Here is a 16,520-nt window from a genome sequence, read left to right as displayed (position 1 = left end):
AGGCAGTTGGCAATTGAGAACTTCAGCCTTCAGTATTTTTTTGATGTTGTTTTAATTAAAAAACTTTATGTTCTTTATTTAGTCATACAAGTACTGCCAAGTTTTATGCTTTGTGTCCTTCTTCCTTAAATTTTTTTAGATGAGGGTATATTTCATATTTGCTGGTTTTATATGTATTACTTTTTCTACTTAGAGCGTTCGCGTTTACTTCCAGCATTATCATCAGAACAGTATCTTTTGTCCTGCACTGATAAAAGTGTTAGATGAGGTTCAAATGAGTGACTTGTCTAAAAGAAGACCACTCTGAAGGTACTTTCGGGCATCACAAAGGATAGGCTAGGGAAAAAGGGTATGGAGAACATGTTATCTTCTTACTCGATTCACTGTATGTACAACCATCTCTTGACCATATTGTGTCTGGATACTTTGAGATGTCATAGCTCAGTTTGCTTCCATTCTTCCATGAGAATTTGGTTCTGCATTGTCACGGCAGGAAGGTAATCGTTGACCGGGTCTTGAATGCTTGTAGGAATTTGACCTATCCCTCGGCTGATTCTCTGCCCATAAGAGCCGCTGCTGTTTTTGGCTGAGATGGTCTGACCTCTGTAGACTTGAGCCTGATGCTCACATATACCAAACTTGCTTAGTAGGATAAACACATCTCTTCGGAAAGCTTTGGTGAAAATAGCATAAAGAAAGGGGTTGGCACAAGAATTGAGTGGGTAGAAGAGTACCAGCAAAATCTTGGAATTGGTGACAGTTATCAGTGGTTTGTTCATAATGGCAGATAAAGCATGGAAAGAGATGGGAGCCATGCACAGGAAGTCAGTGAAAATCAACACAGCCATCCGCTTGGCAATTTTGGTGTCTTTGTCCCCTGACTTGTACTGAGGGTTTCGCACAGTTACATAGATTTTTATGTAGCAGGCACAAATGATGACAAAAGCAATAATGTTACATATTAAAACGAAGACAACATAGGCTTCAGCCACGGGTGTTTCGGTGTCCATGGGCAAGCAGATGCTGACTTTGCTGTAGCTGCTGACACCAACCAGTGGCAAAAGGGCAAGAAGAAAGCAGGAGAGCCACCCTCCCAGCATGATAACCAGGGCATGCCGGAGGCGAATCTTTCGATCCGGGCGCATGGCAAAAGTGATGGCGTACCAGCGCTCCAAGGTGATCACGGTCAGCGTGTATACAGAAAGTTCACTAGCAAAGACCGTGAAAAAGCCAGCTGTGTTGCAGCCGGGTCCAGTCTGCCACTCTATGGCGTGGTTATAGTACTCTGACCTGGTGTGGAGATCCACAGAAGCAATCAGGAGGAGGTATAACCCCATGCAAAAATCCGCAAAGGCCAAGTTACACATCAGAAAGCGTGGTACAGTCAGTTTATAATGGCTGGTGAGAAGGATGAAAAGGACAAAAATGTTACCTAGGATGGCCAGCAGGTTCACAAACCACACCACAATCCGCAGAAATTGATATCCCATGATGTCCTCACAGGGATTAAACTCATCAGGCTCTGGAGTGCATATTACATCTTCATTGCCTCCGCAGATAGGATAGTCATAATGACTGTCAAAAGTCTGGACATCTTCCATTTGAGGGTTCTTGAGCTCTTGGCCAAACCCAAGATTTCCTTCTCCGTTCTCTTCCAAAAAAATATAGTAATGGGAATTTTCATGAAAATTTGTGAACTTGGTGTTTTTGTCATATACAGTATCGGTGTGGTCTGTGTATTCTTCTGCATAATCTTTGTAAAATGGACCTCTGAGAGTTTTGACTGATCTTCTTTTACGAAAACTGTGACTGCTGCTCTGGTTACATGTCAGATACTCCAGGATTCTGAAAGAGTAGAGGGGGAAATCACCCGCTGGCCTTTATGGTCTGACTGGAGTGCAGCGAGTAAACAAAGGGAACATTCACCGTGAATGAAAACGTAGCTATAAAAATGTGATTGGGTATATTTCCGTTAACAGAATGTATAGTGAACAATAAGCTTGAGCATTTCTGGGCTTTTTTTAAAACTATATTATTCTCTTCTCAGTTGCTATCAACTATCCCCAGTAGTAATTTGGCTTGTTCGGCATCCCTAATTCCTATTCCTTCTTGGGATTTGCTTTCTTAGGAGGTAACGAGACTTTTGTCTGCTGTTTGTAACTTCTTAGATAATACACACAGTATTATTTTCCTTTTCATTTTTGCTCACAAATCAATTTCTCCCAGCACTTTCATAATTTAATTTCTATTCTATGTATTTCCTGTAGGTGCTTTACAGCTAACTACCAGTGTAGTGGTTGGGAATTCCGTACCTCATAGTGTGATGCACCTGTATTTGTAATTGAAAATTGTTCATGCTTTTTAATAGGAAAAAAATTGCAATTTGGCATCAAGGTTTTTTGATCATAGATATCCACTCTCACATAACCTTTAACATTTCTTATTTCCAGGTGTGTAGAATTAAAGATTGCTTACAATTTGAGATTGCGTATAATTCACTCTGAGAAATATTCATCTCTACTAATAGATATGCAAATAGTTGTTTCTTTTGGTCATTAGATTGGGCTGGGTTCTTTCTGCACATTCTTCCTGTCAAGGTTATGAATCTCTCCACTCCTGTTTTATTTTTGTCCTCACTTTCCCAGACCGTTGCAACTGTGAATGTTTTTGTTTTGTGAGCTTATTATTGAATAATTCATGTACTTGTCATAGCATATTTTTAATATACTATGCATTCTAACCACAATACTGCAATACTGAAGACTGGGCCTGTCTTCCTAAGTCAGGGGCTGGCCTGGATGAGAATTCTCTAAACCTTATCAAACTTTGGAGAAATTTACACTGGATTTGCGTTCTGCAGTGAAATTTTGCTAGTTACTGTAAGTCATCCCCCCTCCCTCCTCCCAGCAGATGAGTTGCTCCGTTGCTTCAGGACATCTATAAATGTATTTTTTTTTCCTTTCCAAAAGCTATCAGCACCTATTCTGAAGGAGACTGGAAATCCTGCTGAAATGGAATTTGAAATAATCTGTGTACAAGGGTATTAGAGAATAATTTATTCTGAGCTTTTCAGTTAGAAAACATATGAGATACGAGGCTATAACCCCTCCAAAACTTCTTTTTCCAGTCCTTTATACAGCATATTCTGTGTTATATAGCACATTACCCTTTTCTTTTTTTTCCCCTTTAATTCTGGGCTCAACAAAAGGAGGAGCTGTAGCAAAAGGTCCTACAAATTGTTATACCAAAAATTCTTTCTTCTTTCAGTTTGAAATTGTAATCTCTCTTTCAAAGAATCTCCTCTATACCTGGAAAAAATGGTCACAAAAATGCCAATAGATGTAATTATTTTAATACTAAAAAGTTGTCTTCACTTACGTACTTTAAAATTGAATATATGTGAGTGAAACTCACCCACTGTTTTTTTTCCAGCTCTTGAAAGCACAGCAATGACTTGGATATGATAGGTCAGCTCGCATTAGCTGAAGAAATATCTTTACAGCTGGTAGTTTCTTTAAAGTCCATGTGTTTTTGGCCATTAGTTCTTTAAGGTTTTCCAATCCTTTGGCTGGAAGGTTAGCAATGGCTGTTCTGGAGACATCCCTAGGTAAAGGAAGAAAACAACAAACATCAGAAGACCCAGAGAAATAAGCAGAAAACATGATACTAATATTTTCTGAGAGTTTCAGGGTGGACTGAGAGAGATTTTAATTGCAGTTTATGAAGAACATTGTTTTAGTAATTACAGTGCTTTCTATTGAAATATCCCAATAGGTCACAATGAAACTTACTGTGTTTTCTGACTGCACCTCGGCAGATACGTTGCACAATTTGTGGGTGAGGTGGATTTCCTTTAGAACTGCCAGGTGAATGTCATCTGGTCCTGCTAGTGTTTTCCACCCATTTGCTGTGTTGTCCTAAAACCTCTTCTACTGACACTTGAAGTCAAAATATTTTCTCAGAGTTATACTCTTTAAAGAAGTAAACCTGTAAAAAGGGTTCTAGTGTAGGAATATTGTTTGAATGTTTTCATCATGAACACCCTAATAATAAATAATTAGCTTTTTTCTATTCACCACAGCAAAGAGTTGTGGTTAATGGAGTTAAATCCAGTTGGTGGCTGGTCACAAGTGGTGTTCCCCAGGGCTCAGTATTGGGGCCAGTTCAGTTTAGTATCTTTATCAATGACCTGGATGAAGGGATAAAGTGCACCCTCAGTAAGTTTGCAGATGGTACCAAGTTGGGTGGGAGTATTGATCTGTTTAAGGGTAGGAAAGCTCTACCAAGGGATGTGGACAGGCTGGATTGATGGGCTGAGGCCAACTGTATGAGGTTCAACAAGGCCAAGTGTTGGGTCCTGCACTTGAGTCACAACAACCTCATGCAGCACTACAGGCATGGGGAAGAGTGGCTGGAAAGATGCCTAGCGGAAAAGCACCTGGGGCTGTTGGTCAACAGCCAGCTGAATATGAGCCAGCAATGTGCCCAAGTGGCCAAGGTGGCCGACAGCATCCTGGCCTGTATCAGAAATAGTGTGGCCAGCAGGACCAGGGAGGTGATTGTCCCCCTGTACTTGGCACTGGTGAGACCGCACCTTGAATATTGTGTTCAGTTTTGGGCCCTTTGCTACAAGAAAGACATTGAGGTGCTGGAGTGTGTCCAGAGAAGGGCAATGAAGCTGGTGAGGGGTCTGGAGAACAAGTCTTATGAGGAGTGACTGAGGGAACTGGGATTGTTCAGCCTGGAGAAAAGGAGGCTGAGGGGAGACCTTCTTGCTCTCTACAACTACCTGAAAGGAGGCTGTAGCGAGGTGGGGATCAGTCTCTTCTCCCAAGTATCAAGTGATAGGAAATGGCCTTAAGTTGCAGGGGAGTTTTAGGGTGGATATTGGGAAAGATTTCTTCACTGAAAGGGTTATCAAACATTGGGACAGGCTGTCGAGGGAAGTGATGGAATCACCATCCCTGGAGGTATTTAAAAGTCATGTAGATGTGGTGGTGCTTAGGGACATGGCTTAGTGGTGGTTTTGTCAGTATTAGGTTAATGGTTGGATTCGATGATCTTAAAGGTCCCTTCCAACCTAGATGATTCTATGATTCTGTGCATTGTTCCCCAGGAGTGCTGTTCTTATCTCTCTAGAAGTTTCACCCACTGGCTGGTTTCTTGCACCTAAAAGAAAATTATTGCTAATTTTATGCTTTAAACAAATTACTTCAAAAACACTTGGGTTTGCTCTGCTTTGGTTTATTATTTTTTTCTTTCTTTCTTTTGATGTGCTTGTATTTGTTTTTAAATTGAGTTAGAAATTGTTTCCTCTTTCTGTAGAAGGGCTTTTTTACTCCTAGTAGCTTCTTTGCTATCATACCTACTGGAATATGTTACAAATAGTTGATTTCAACCACCTAAACCTCTTTTGTTCTTCTGGAGTCCTTTTTGATAGGTAGTATATGTTTCTACCAAGTCCCTGCATTAGATCTTAGAAGATTCTGAATGCTGCCTGCTATCATTTTATCTTTTGAAGAATTGCAGAATAGTTGAACTTCCAGGTCGTCCAGTTTGACCTCCCTGATCAAAGCAGGGTCACCTGGAGCAGGTTGCTCAGAGCTGTGTCCTGTTGACTTCTCAGTATCTCCAGGGCTGGAGACTCCACAGCCTCTTTAGGCAACATATTCCAGCATTTCACCCACCCTCACAGTAAACAAGTTTTTTCTTATGTTGAAATGGACTTTCCTGTATTTCAGTTTGTGCCTTTTGCCTCTCATCCTATCACTGGACACCACTGAGGAGACCTTGGCTCCGTCTTCCCAGTTCCATCTCCCTCGCCCCAAGTATTTATACACATTAATAAGATTCTCTTGACTCTTCTCCAGACTAAACATTTCTATCTGCCTGTCCTGCTATGACAGATGCTCCAGTCCCTTAATCAATTTAGTGGCCTGCTCCTTTTTGGTTTTCACCAATTTTCTTATTTTATAGAGCTCTCCTTCCAAAGCAAAACCTCTTGGTAAACTAGATCTGAGACTAGATCTTACCAAGACAAGGCTGGCCTTTCAGCAACCCCCATGGGTCTCCATCAAGTCCTCATGGTGGTGGCAGCTACCTGCAGGAAGGGAACATGATTAAATGCTGTATGATGGGAGGTGCTAAGACTTTTTGGAAGGGAAATGACACCTTACAAAGTCTTGGGAGTTCTTTGAGGATGTTCTGGCAAAGCATATGGAGAAAGATGATCCTGTTTGTACAATGAATTGGAATTTCTGAAAAGCCTTGACAAAATCAGGTATCAAGGGCTGGTGAGGTAACTCATCTCTTACGTGACAAGGGGGATGGCTCCCCTTTAATTAAAAAAATAGTGCGTGGGGGGGGAAAGCCTGGAAACAGATCATAAATTTTCATGCTAGTGGAAGAATGGAAAATGAACTGGTATCTGAATATACACATCATTGCAGCAGAGGCTATGTGAGCGCTGGTACTGCTGAAATGGTCACGAACAGTCTGGAAAGAGAATGAGAGTAGCTGCAACAAAGCTTGTTTCCGACACAAAATAACACAAGGTAGTGAAAGCTAAAACTGATTGTCTAAAGAAGCAGAAGGATCCTGCAATACTAAGTGACTGAGGAGTAAAATAATTTATATGATTCAATACTGATGAATGTAAAGTGCATTAGGGAAAAAGCAATCTTAACTGTGCACGGATGACAATGGGGTTTAATTTACCTAGCGCTCTGGAAGGATCTTGGAGTCCTCTCTGCAAATGTCAGGTCATTGCTATTTAGTAATGTTGATGGGACATAGAATGCTAAGAACTCTTAGGAAAGAAATAGAAAATAGAACAGAAAACCTTCCCTTTAGAAATCTAATATAACTGCATCTTAAATACTATATGCAGTTCTGTAAGTACGCAGAAGATAAGAGCACAGAAAGCTACAGCAAGAATGATTAAAAGTATCAAATTGATTATATATGAAGTAATAAGGAGCAGGTAAGAACTTTTGGGAAAAGCTAGGACTGGAAGCAGTAGGAGACTTTATAGGCCATACATATTATAAAGAAGGTGATTGGGAATGATTATTCACTCTTGTGAGACGAGTTTCAGAGCACCTAAGAATGTGAGGTAAGAGACTTAAAAATGAGAAAAGGTATTATCTTTTCCCAAAATTGCATCATTGAATTGTGAAAGTCAGTGCCACGGTTCAGTGGCAAATAGCAAGGCCAAATAGCAAGGTAACAAGGACAATATCCTTTTTTGTTTTGGGTTTTTTCACGGTTGTGTCACGTTCCCATCAGAAATGACTGGGAGGAGGAACATCCTGAGGGACAAGGGCTTGTGCCTTGGGAACAGCAGCAGAGCCTTTCTGGGGCCCTGAGTGCGCAGGTGAGGGAGCTCCTGGAGAGCTGCGAGCAGAAGGAGAGCTCAGGCAGTGGAAACAATTTCCCAGGGAGCAGAGGGGAACGTGCAAAGCCTGTGGCAACTCAAAGAGTGTCATCAAGTGATGTTAAAAAGTCTGAAAGAAAGATCTGTTCAGTGAGAAGAAAGAGCTTGGAAGAATTAGTTATAAGACTATATAATTTCTGTTCTATCTTACTGAACCTTTTGAAGTCTTTTATGTATGTGTGTATGGCTTACGCATTGATAGGCATTGCAGTTTTTATTTTCAAAAACTCTGCTTGTTTTAAACTGGGGTGCTTGGGGAGAAGATACAGGCACAGCTGCCTTAAAGATCTAGTTGATTTAGGATTAATCCTGTTGCAGGACTAACAACAGATGGTTGGTCCCATCCATGGGTCCTACTTAGCACAACGGCTCAGAAGTTTGGAAGCTTCCAAAATCCCCAGTTCGGGAAGTCCCTAAACTGCTGCCATGGTCTCTGCCACCTTGGCAGAGGTCTTGTGAGCTCTTGTCCTGGGTTGAGAGACACAGGACTAACTTTTCTTCTAATGCTGGGGAAAATTACACTTTTAGAAGACTCTAGTGTCTGAATTTGTGAAAATATTTATTTTATAGCCAGCCAGGCTCTGTGGGATTCAAGGTTAGTGTTTTCGAGCCTTGCCAGGTGCAGGGACAAGGAGGAGCAAGGCCTGGGCATTTGACCCAGGCTGGCCAACAGGAGTATTTCATACCATGAACGTCACATCCAATATAAATTAGAAAAGTTTGCTGCGTAGCTCTCTCTCTCCCTGATGGCGGTGGTCCAGACAACTCCTTGCCCCGGTGCCGGAGCCCTGAGGCCTTCCCTTCCTCCTGAAGCCGTTGCGCTCGCAGTGTCCGATACTTGTTTTCCACTGCTGGGAGTGCACAGCTTCCTGCTGATATAGATGGCTGAGTATAATTCCTGTATATCTTATATCAGTATCGGGATTAATACTGGTTCTTTAGTATTATTGTTAATTATTTAGTCTTAGTCTATTAAATCTATTTATACTTCAACCTTTGTGTTTTCTTTGTGTTCCCCGATTCCCCTTTCTGGGTGGGGAGGGGTCATCGGGTGATAGAATAATTGTCTAACGACAATAGATTGTTATGGGCTCTCTCAAACCATAACAGCTCTGTGTAGCACGGCTACTGCAAGTGGAAAAGCCTCCTAGGGGTCTGGTGATAATTTGTCTCCTGGGAAAGATAACTTCTTAGTTATCCTACCTAGGCCCACGCTTTATTAGCGACAAAGAGTGTGTCAACTGGCCAGAAAAAAAGGGTGGGATTGACATGGATTTTTTTACTTTGCAAATCCAGTCTTGATGATTATCTATTCAGATTCACAATCTACTTCAAGCACTACATCAGCTGTCTTCAAACTAGAAAGCATAGGATTGAAAAGACTTTAAATAATAATTACTAATCTTCAGAGCAACGTGAATCCAAGTAGTTAGAGTTTGCCAGACTATAGTATCTGTGTCTGCATTCATGCAGAAGACACATTTTCCTAAATGATTTATTTGTTCTGTGTCATTGTGCGATCAGTCTTGATTTGGGGCGCTCAGAAAAATGGGAACTGACTGCAGTTACGTCAGCCTCGCTAATATCTAGTAATATTGATAACTAAGATGTTGTTTAAACACAGCAATGTATACATTGCACAGAAGAGCCTCTTGCCACTACTGCCAAACTACAGCTGTCACACTTAAAGAAACACAAGAGAACGGGCAAGAGATCTGATAGACTTGTCAAGAGAATCTGTCTCAAATGTTGAAGTGACTATAAAAGAGGTTGTGAATGACAACGAGTCACAGGGACTGGATGGTTTTCACCAAAAAGTTCTGATGCAGCTCAAGGAGGAAGCAGTTGAGTTGGTAAAAGAGGTAACTTACCCCCTTGCTGGAAGGCAGCAAATGAGCCGCCAACTGATATGATGTGCCTGGGGGAAGTCAGCATGTAAAGGGCTTGTGTAAAAGGAAGTCCTGCCTTACAAACCCCTCTGAGTGCTGTGGTTAAGATCTGCTCAGAGTCTCCTGGGACTTCCACGAGGCCTTTAACAAACCCCTACAAAGGCTGGTATGGAAAGCAGGCAGTCACACTCCTTGTGGGAGACGACAAATATTGGGGATGATGGTAAAGTGCTAGCAAAATTCCCTTCTAGCCTAGATCCAGATCAGACTTTAGCATTTAAGTAGCCGTGGTCTAGAGCTCGCTCAGGTACTGGACGTGGTCTGTCTGAGGTAGCGTAGAGCTCTACGCCGTGGAGCGTAACAGCAACCAAAGTGCACTCAGCCAATTTTAACATTGTGGCTTGCTAGCGGTTTTTTTTTTTTCTCACATGCTTTCTTGTAAGTCTCATGTGACATTTTCAGGTTGTTACTTACCTTACATGGAATTCACGCATTAGATTAAAAGTTGAAGAGACATTGGAGAGCTTCAGATGAATGTGGGAATAAAACATAGCTTAGGATTTAAGAGATGTTGTTTTCTGACCCAACCGTATATATGATACAAGCGTTAAACAGATATTTAGCTGTTTAGATTTCATTTTTTTTTTCTGGGTTATTATTTTTTGGTCTAATTTTTTGTTGTTTTTATGAAGTCAGAAGTTCAGAATTAGATATAAGGCATAACAGCTTTTGTCAATAATGTTTTTCACAGCTGGAAACATGCAATTGTAGTATGAAATCAAGTAATAATGAGAATTTAAAAGACATAATTGAGAAAATGAAATTGAATGCATCACAGTACGTGCATACATAGTACAGGTATTTAAGAAACGTGTAGACATGGCACTTCAGGGCATGCTCTAGTGCCTGAGATTGTTGGTTTGTGTCAGTTTGTGGGTGGGGTGGTGTGTGGTTGTGGGTGTTTGTTTTGTTTTGGTGTTTGGTGTTCTGGGATTTTTGGGGTTTTTTTTTTGGTTTTGGTGTGGGTTTTTTTGTTTTTGTTTTTTTTTTTTTTTTGTTTTTTGTTTTTTGTTTTGGTTTGGTTTGGTTTTTTTTGTTGGTTGGACTCGATGATCTCAAAGGTCCCATCCAACTAAAATATTCTGTGATTCTGTGATAGTACCATTGGGTTTTTTTACCTAATCATATACAGATTTCTGACTACTGCAATACTACAATAGTTTAAAAAGCATAAAATATATAATAGATGGGCTTAGACTACAAATATTATTTCTATCTACTGAAAGATTCTTTAATTTTACAAATTTGCATTATTTGATTAGCAGAATACAGAGTGCTCCTGTTGCTCGAAGACATGCTTGTGCCCAGTGGCAGGAACAGAACAGAACCTCCTAAGGTAGGACCTATTCCTAGACTGGGAAATGATGCTTTAAAGAGCACTTCTTTTTTCTAAAGATAATTAATTACTCACATGTATCTTGTGCAACAGTTAGTAATGTTTTGAATTTGGACTGTATGTTTTGCGGAAGTTAATTGAATAATGAGCCTGATTGTACTTTTGTTGTACTTTGCTGTACTTGTGCTCTAGGCAGCAGCTCTTGTTGGTGCATTTACTAAATCAGGTACACTGAGTTGCTGAATCCTAGCCAAGATTTCATTTTCAGGTGAAGAGCAATGTACTGTCATACTTTTAAAATAGTTTTCTAAAAGGAACAATCTAAGTACACATCCACATACATCTGAAATACAGCGGTGACAAAGGAATCAGAATTATTGGCATCTGATCTCCTCTATTCAGTGATCACACTCCTCTGCTATTGCAAACTGCATTTTTTTTTAAAAAATTGCCTAACTTTTTAATATCTACTTAAATATACCATCTAACTAGGTGGTCTGAGAGCACGGCCAAACTCACACAAACTGCCCCTCCAATGTCCAATTATGTAAGGTATCTGCTTCAAAAGTATGACTACATGAATAGTCTGTGCTTCTTTCTCTCCTCAAGCCAGTGAAAAGAAAACCTGATACTCCCTAGAACTGGTCTCAGACCCTGTTCCCAAGGACCCTGCTTATAACTCCATTTGACCTTGTGGTAGAGGGTGATGTGGAGGAATGATAAGGCCCTGAAAGGTAGGCCCTCAGCCAGATCTTTCCTCCTCACCCACAAGACAGAGTAATTTAGATGACTGAAGCAGACGACAGGCTACCATTCACACACAGGCCTTTGCAATACATCTGACTTGAAATGCAGGGGAAAGAGAGAATCAGAGATTTGATGACAACCTTGCCATCAAAGGTCTGTTGCAGCTTTGCACAGCAGGGACACAACTCTTCTTTGCATAAAGTGGTTATGGCCAATACAACTTCTACTGCAGATTGCTATGTCACTGGTGGCTAGCCTGATTTTCTGGAGTTGGAATGATTCTGGGAGAAAAATAATGTCTTCTGCGCCTTTTTGTTATTATAGCTAGCTACTAGGATTCCTTCTGTGAACAATGCACCATTATTCTGATATAAGTACGCTGTTTCCTGAAAAGCAGAAAGTAAAAGGAATCCTTAAATGTAGTGTAAAAACCAGTACCATCTGGTTTTTCAGTGGAGGAGGGAATCCCACTTCCAGCCCTTCAGTTCTCCCAGTGATCAGTTCTATGCACTACGTTACATGTTACATGATCTGAGTCAGGGAATATGATTCTTCTACAAGTTCTTATACTTGTTAAAGTTGGTTTTTTTTGTTTCATTCTGTATTGTGATTCCTAATTTTAGCGAAGAGCTCTTTGGAGGACTATAAAATCAGACTGAAACTCAAGTTACATGAGAAAGGAGAAAAGACAGCACCAGAAGTAGTTGCCAGCGCCTTGATGCAGTCCTGAGTAATGTGCTATAGGAAATCCTGCTTTAGCAGGGGAGTTGGACTAGATCTCTAGAGGTCCCTTCCAACTCTGACAATTCCGTGATTCCGTGAGAAGTAATTTTACTCTGTCTAAAATGGTTTTCCATCTCTGTTTCAATTTCCTTTCCATGTGTGCTACTGGAGTCCTTAGTTTGTATTACAGTTGTACTACAATTGTATGCTCATAAGACAGATTGTAGTACAGAATCTTTCAGAAGAACTATTGATAGGAACAGTATTTCTAATGTAAGATGCAAGCGTTTCTTAAATCAGTTCCCTAAAGCACAACTTTTGTTGCTGGTATTCTTTTTGTAAACATGTCATTCCCATCCCTGCTCCTCTGCTGCTAGTAATGGTTGGAAAGAAAGCGCAATCTAAAACAGCATTATTTTTAAAGCTTTCTCTGCTTCATTTTCTCCTACTCACAGTAGCGTTGGTCCACTGTGCACTCCCAGAAATGCATCGTCATTGATAACTTCCAGGTATTTGTTCTTGTGCAGATAGCTGCAGAAACAAACAAAACAGTGATTTGGAAATAGTTATTCGTAGGTTAAAGCAGAAGATATTCAGTTTACTTGCCTAAATAGATTTACAAAAGCAGTATGTATAAGGGCCATGCTATCCCAACAACATATTGAAGCCAAGGCACAAAATACAGGCTTGCCATTTTGAAAATAAATTAAATTCCTCAACAAATAAAAACCTAATGAATTATCAAAGTAAATTACCTCTGCTCCAAATTCTTTTTCTCTCTCTGTCATACACATAAAGACAAATGCATACACACTGTATCTTCGGGTAAGTATGAGGCAAAATAGATCGTTTTATTTTCATCGGAATGAGGTATGGGGAATTGCATGATACTTACAGGAATACATCATGAACAAACATGAAAATAATTCCCTCTTTGTTTTGAGTTTGGTAATAACATTCTAAAATGCTTTAAAATATCCATAGCCAAGTGGAAGCCGCCCCCCCGCCCAGGTCAACAGTTAATAATGAAGTTTTGTTATAAGAGGAGCAAGAGTGAGAAGGAGGCTAAATCTGAAGGAAAAAATAATATACAACGTAGGTAAAAAAAATTAAAAAATCTAAAGTCTTAGGAAAACAGGGAACGGTTTCCTGAGTAGCCAACACTTTCCTGAAATATAGAACGCTGCAAATTTCTCCTGTCATTACGTGATTGATGTAATCAAGGACGAACATTAATTCCCATCACTCTGGAAACTCATGTATAAGAAAGTGTGGCTTCAAGAAGTAGGGAATTTACAGAGTTGAGTTAAAGTTGCATGATTAAAGACAAGCAATGCAAGGCTACTGAACATTCAAAAAAATAACCCAAGCTGTGATCTGAATTAGCTGAGCAATGAAAAGAGACTGAAGATTAGGTTGTGATATATACATACAAACTATATATGTGTGTGTGTTTATATATATATGTACACATGGATACTACTGCGATAATTCTTTCCCTAAGCCAGCAATTAAACCCTAGGTTGTGTTTTTACTTAGTTCAATCAACTTCTGTCACAATGTTTACAAGAGAAACAGCTTGCAGGCATCAAACCTAGTCACGCTTTTTAATTTAATTTAGATGGAAATTGAAATCTTGTGATGGGATTAAGTATAATTTATCAAATATAGTAGTCCCTGGAGGAGCATGGAGGAGCCTCTAGCTCTCTTGGTTGACAGGCACTACATAAGCAAGGAGACAAAACAGTCCAAACGTTTTGTTTCTGTACTATGATGACAAAGGACCTCTGAGAGAAGTTTGAACCAAGGCAGGAAAGGGGATGGTCGAGTTGCAGGACTGTGCTTCGGGGCAGAAGTGCAATGCAACCCATTAAGGAGGAGAACAAGGAAAGTTCTCAAGGGGAATGTATGTTCCCCTTGATGAAATGATGGCAAAATGATCAACGCTGTAAAGGCCCTGAAGGAGCATGGTGCCTGGGCAGAAGAGACTCATATCACCTGCGACTACCCCATTTATAAATTTTATCAAATTTCTGTATAGTGGAAAAGGTAAAGTCTAATGGCCCCAGAAGCAAACTGCAGATGAAAGCACGAGGCTACAGACTAGGAGCAACAACAGGGTCACAGACCGCAATATTATACGTAGCTCAGGTTCAGCAAAAGCAGGAAGAGGAACTCATGGTGACATAAGTATGACATCAGTGGGTGGCACAGGCCCAACAACAGCAAGCGTCAGGATTGCTCGACATTTCACCAACAACGGCACAGGGCTGGTGGAGGCCTTGTAATGCAAGAAGGAAGAGAAAGAAGATAACTACAGATAATGACCATAAAGCATTGCCCAAGAGAAGACGATGTGGTCCTCAGTCCAACTAAAAGACAGAAATAAGGATTGCAGATAGATTGCCGTATGGACGTCATGTTTCACAGGGCAGGTGATAAAAGAAAATTCAGAGAAAATTCCCAGTGATGAGATCAGCAGCAAAAGAGAGAAACAGGAGAAAACCAACAATATTGCCCAAGTGAAGCCAGGTGACATTGCTCAGAATTTAAATATAATCACAGTTTAAAAAATTCTTATTGTCTTAAAAAAAAAAAAATCACAAAATTTCACAGTGCAGTTGACACAGAAATTATAAGATGCCCAGGCTGGATCTATTAAAGAAATTAAATGAAAGGAAAAAGAATTGGATACTACTTTTGCAGGCAGTAGTACCTCAAGCACGGAGGGATGTTTGGTAGTATAACTATCGTAAGTGGTTTAAAGCTAGCTTGTGATGTACCTAGGAAGGCAAAAATTACAACAGAACTGTTGTCACAACAGGTTTCAAAGGGTGTTCATGAAGTTGCTGTGGGCTGTGCCCATTGTGCCAGCTAGTGGTAAAGACAAAAAGGTCAAACCTTTCCTAATTGTAAGTTCTTAACAAAAACACCATTTGAGATGGTGGCTGTGGAGATAACTGAATTGACTCAGAAAAGTGCAGAAGGCCACTATTTTGTCTTTGTGCTGGAAGAGTCTTTCAAATTCAGATAGCTGAACTGGGGTTTAGCTGTAAAAATAAGAGTCAGAGCAGTTGTTTCTTGGTGTGGAAAAAATCAAGTAGAGATTCTGATGCTGTCCTGGTTGAAGTCATTGGCAAATTTTCCATAACATTCACTGGATATGAGCTTATATTGATCACCATAGTGAGAAATGAGAAGTAAAGGCACTTTGGCTGGGTTACACAGCACAAAGTCTTAGGGAGCCAAGCCAGAGTAACACTTCTGGAATGTTATTCACTGGACATTACCCGTGCCTAAAGCCTTGTTTCTTACAGAGGAAAATAGCTTACTTCATCTTCTCAGCTATTGTTGTTGGAAATTAGCTTTTATTCTTTGGAAATAGATGGAATTCTAGTATCACCTGATATTTGTGTTTTCTGAGAACTGACTTTCATATTCTGTAAATGACAACCTACTCACTTTTGTTGTGAGTATTTGCTTCAGTTTGCAAATTGCCTCATGATTTTGTCTGCAAAACTAATACAAAAATTAAAACCGGAGCAAGAGCTAATAATTAATCCGAGATTTCAACATCTAGGTTGTAGTTCTGAAGGACGCAAAAACCTGCCTGACCTAATAATACCTTTCTGCTTTCGTAACTAGATATTATTATACAACCAGATAATTGCTTGTCCAATTTTGAAATATTTTCCCCTGATACTTGAACAGCATATTGAGCAATAAACCCGAAATATAATAGTTTAAATACATGATAAAAGTCTTCAAACTTACAAATAGAAACTGCCAGCTGGAGACTGGAGTTCATAACCATGTGTTAAGAAGGAGGGGCGGCAGTGTCAGCTGCCAGTTTTCACATAGATGAGTCAGGCCCATCAGAAAGTACAACTTCCTGATGCTGATTGATTTCAGTTGTTTAAGCCCTTTTATTTTCATAGGTACTTCTTATAAATGGAAAGAATGACTTGGGTAAATACTAATTTGACACAGAAACTTCATGTATAGCCAGTAAGCTCCTTCTGAGAGCACCTTTAATCCTGTTGCTACTGATAGCTAAATGGTATAGAAAGTCATTTAAATACACTGCAGAAAAGAAAAACACAACAGTGGCACCCACGTGTCTAAACAAATGTTGGAAGTCTTGGAAATCACATGGGTGAAGTGGAATGTCTATCCTCAGTGGGGACACTAAAATAATAGTCATTTTGGAAAGTTGGTGGAAGGCAATCAGATAGACATGAATACCCCCATGCAAAGTACGCAGGAAATCTGGAGTAGTCGATACTGAATCTGGAGTAGGATACATTGATGGTTTCATAGTGCTATAAGT

At 40.1% G+C, this 16,520-nt stretch overlaps 1 protein-coding gene across 3 annotated transcripts in view; it reads right to left on the bottom strand.

Annotated features, from left to right (window-relative positions):
* Positions 1 to 434: 434 nt before the first annotated feature.
* TSHR (thyroid stimulating hormone receptor) overlaps positions 435 to 16,520 on the bottom strand; it is a 61,883-nt gene continuing 45,797 nt past the window's right edge. For all 3 annotated transcript variants that reach the window (XM_074148977.1, XM_074148978.1, XM_074148979.1), the window contains 3 exons: positions 12,644 to 12,721; positions 3,415 to 3,603; positions 435 to 1,845 (listed from right to left, as the gene is read on the bottom strand). In XM_074148977.1, the coding sequence (XP_074005078.1) occupies positions 435 to 1,845; positions 3,415 to 3,603; positions 12,644 to 12,721 (1,678 nt within the window). The remainder of the gene's footprint in view (positions 1,846 to 3,414; positions 3,604 to 12,643; positions 12,722 to 16,520) is intronic.

This window comes from Numenius arquata, chromosome 6 (genome assembly GCF_964106895.1).
Source record: "Numenius arquata chromosome 6, bNumArq3.hap1.1, whole genome shotgun sequence".
NCBI classification, from domain to species: Eukaryota; Metazoa; Chordata; class Aves; order Charadriiformes; family Scolopacidae; genus Numenius; species Numenius arquata.
Note: the sequence above shows the minus strand (reverse complement) of the source record. Positions and strands in the feature narration are given on the sequence as shown.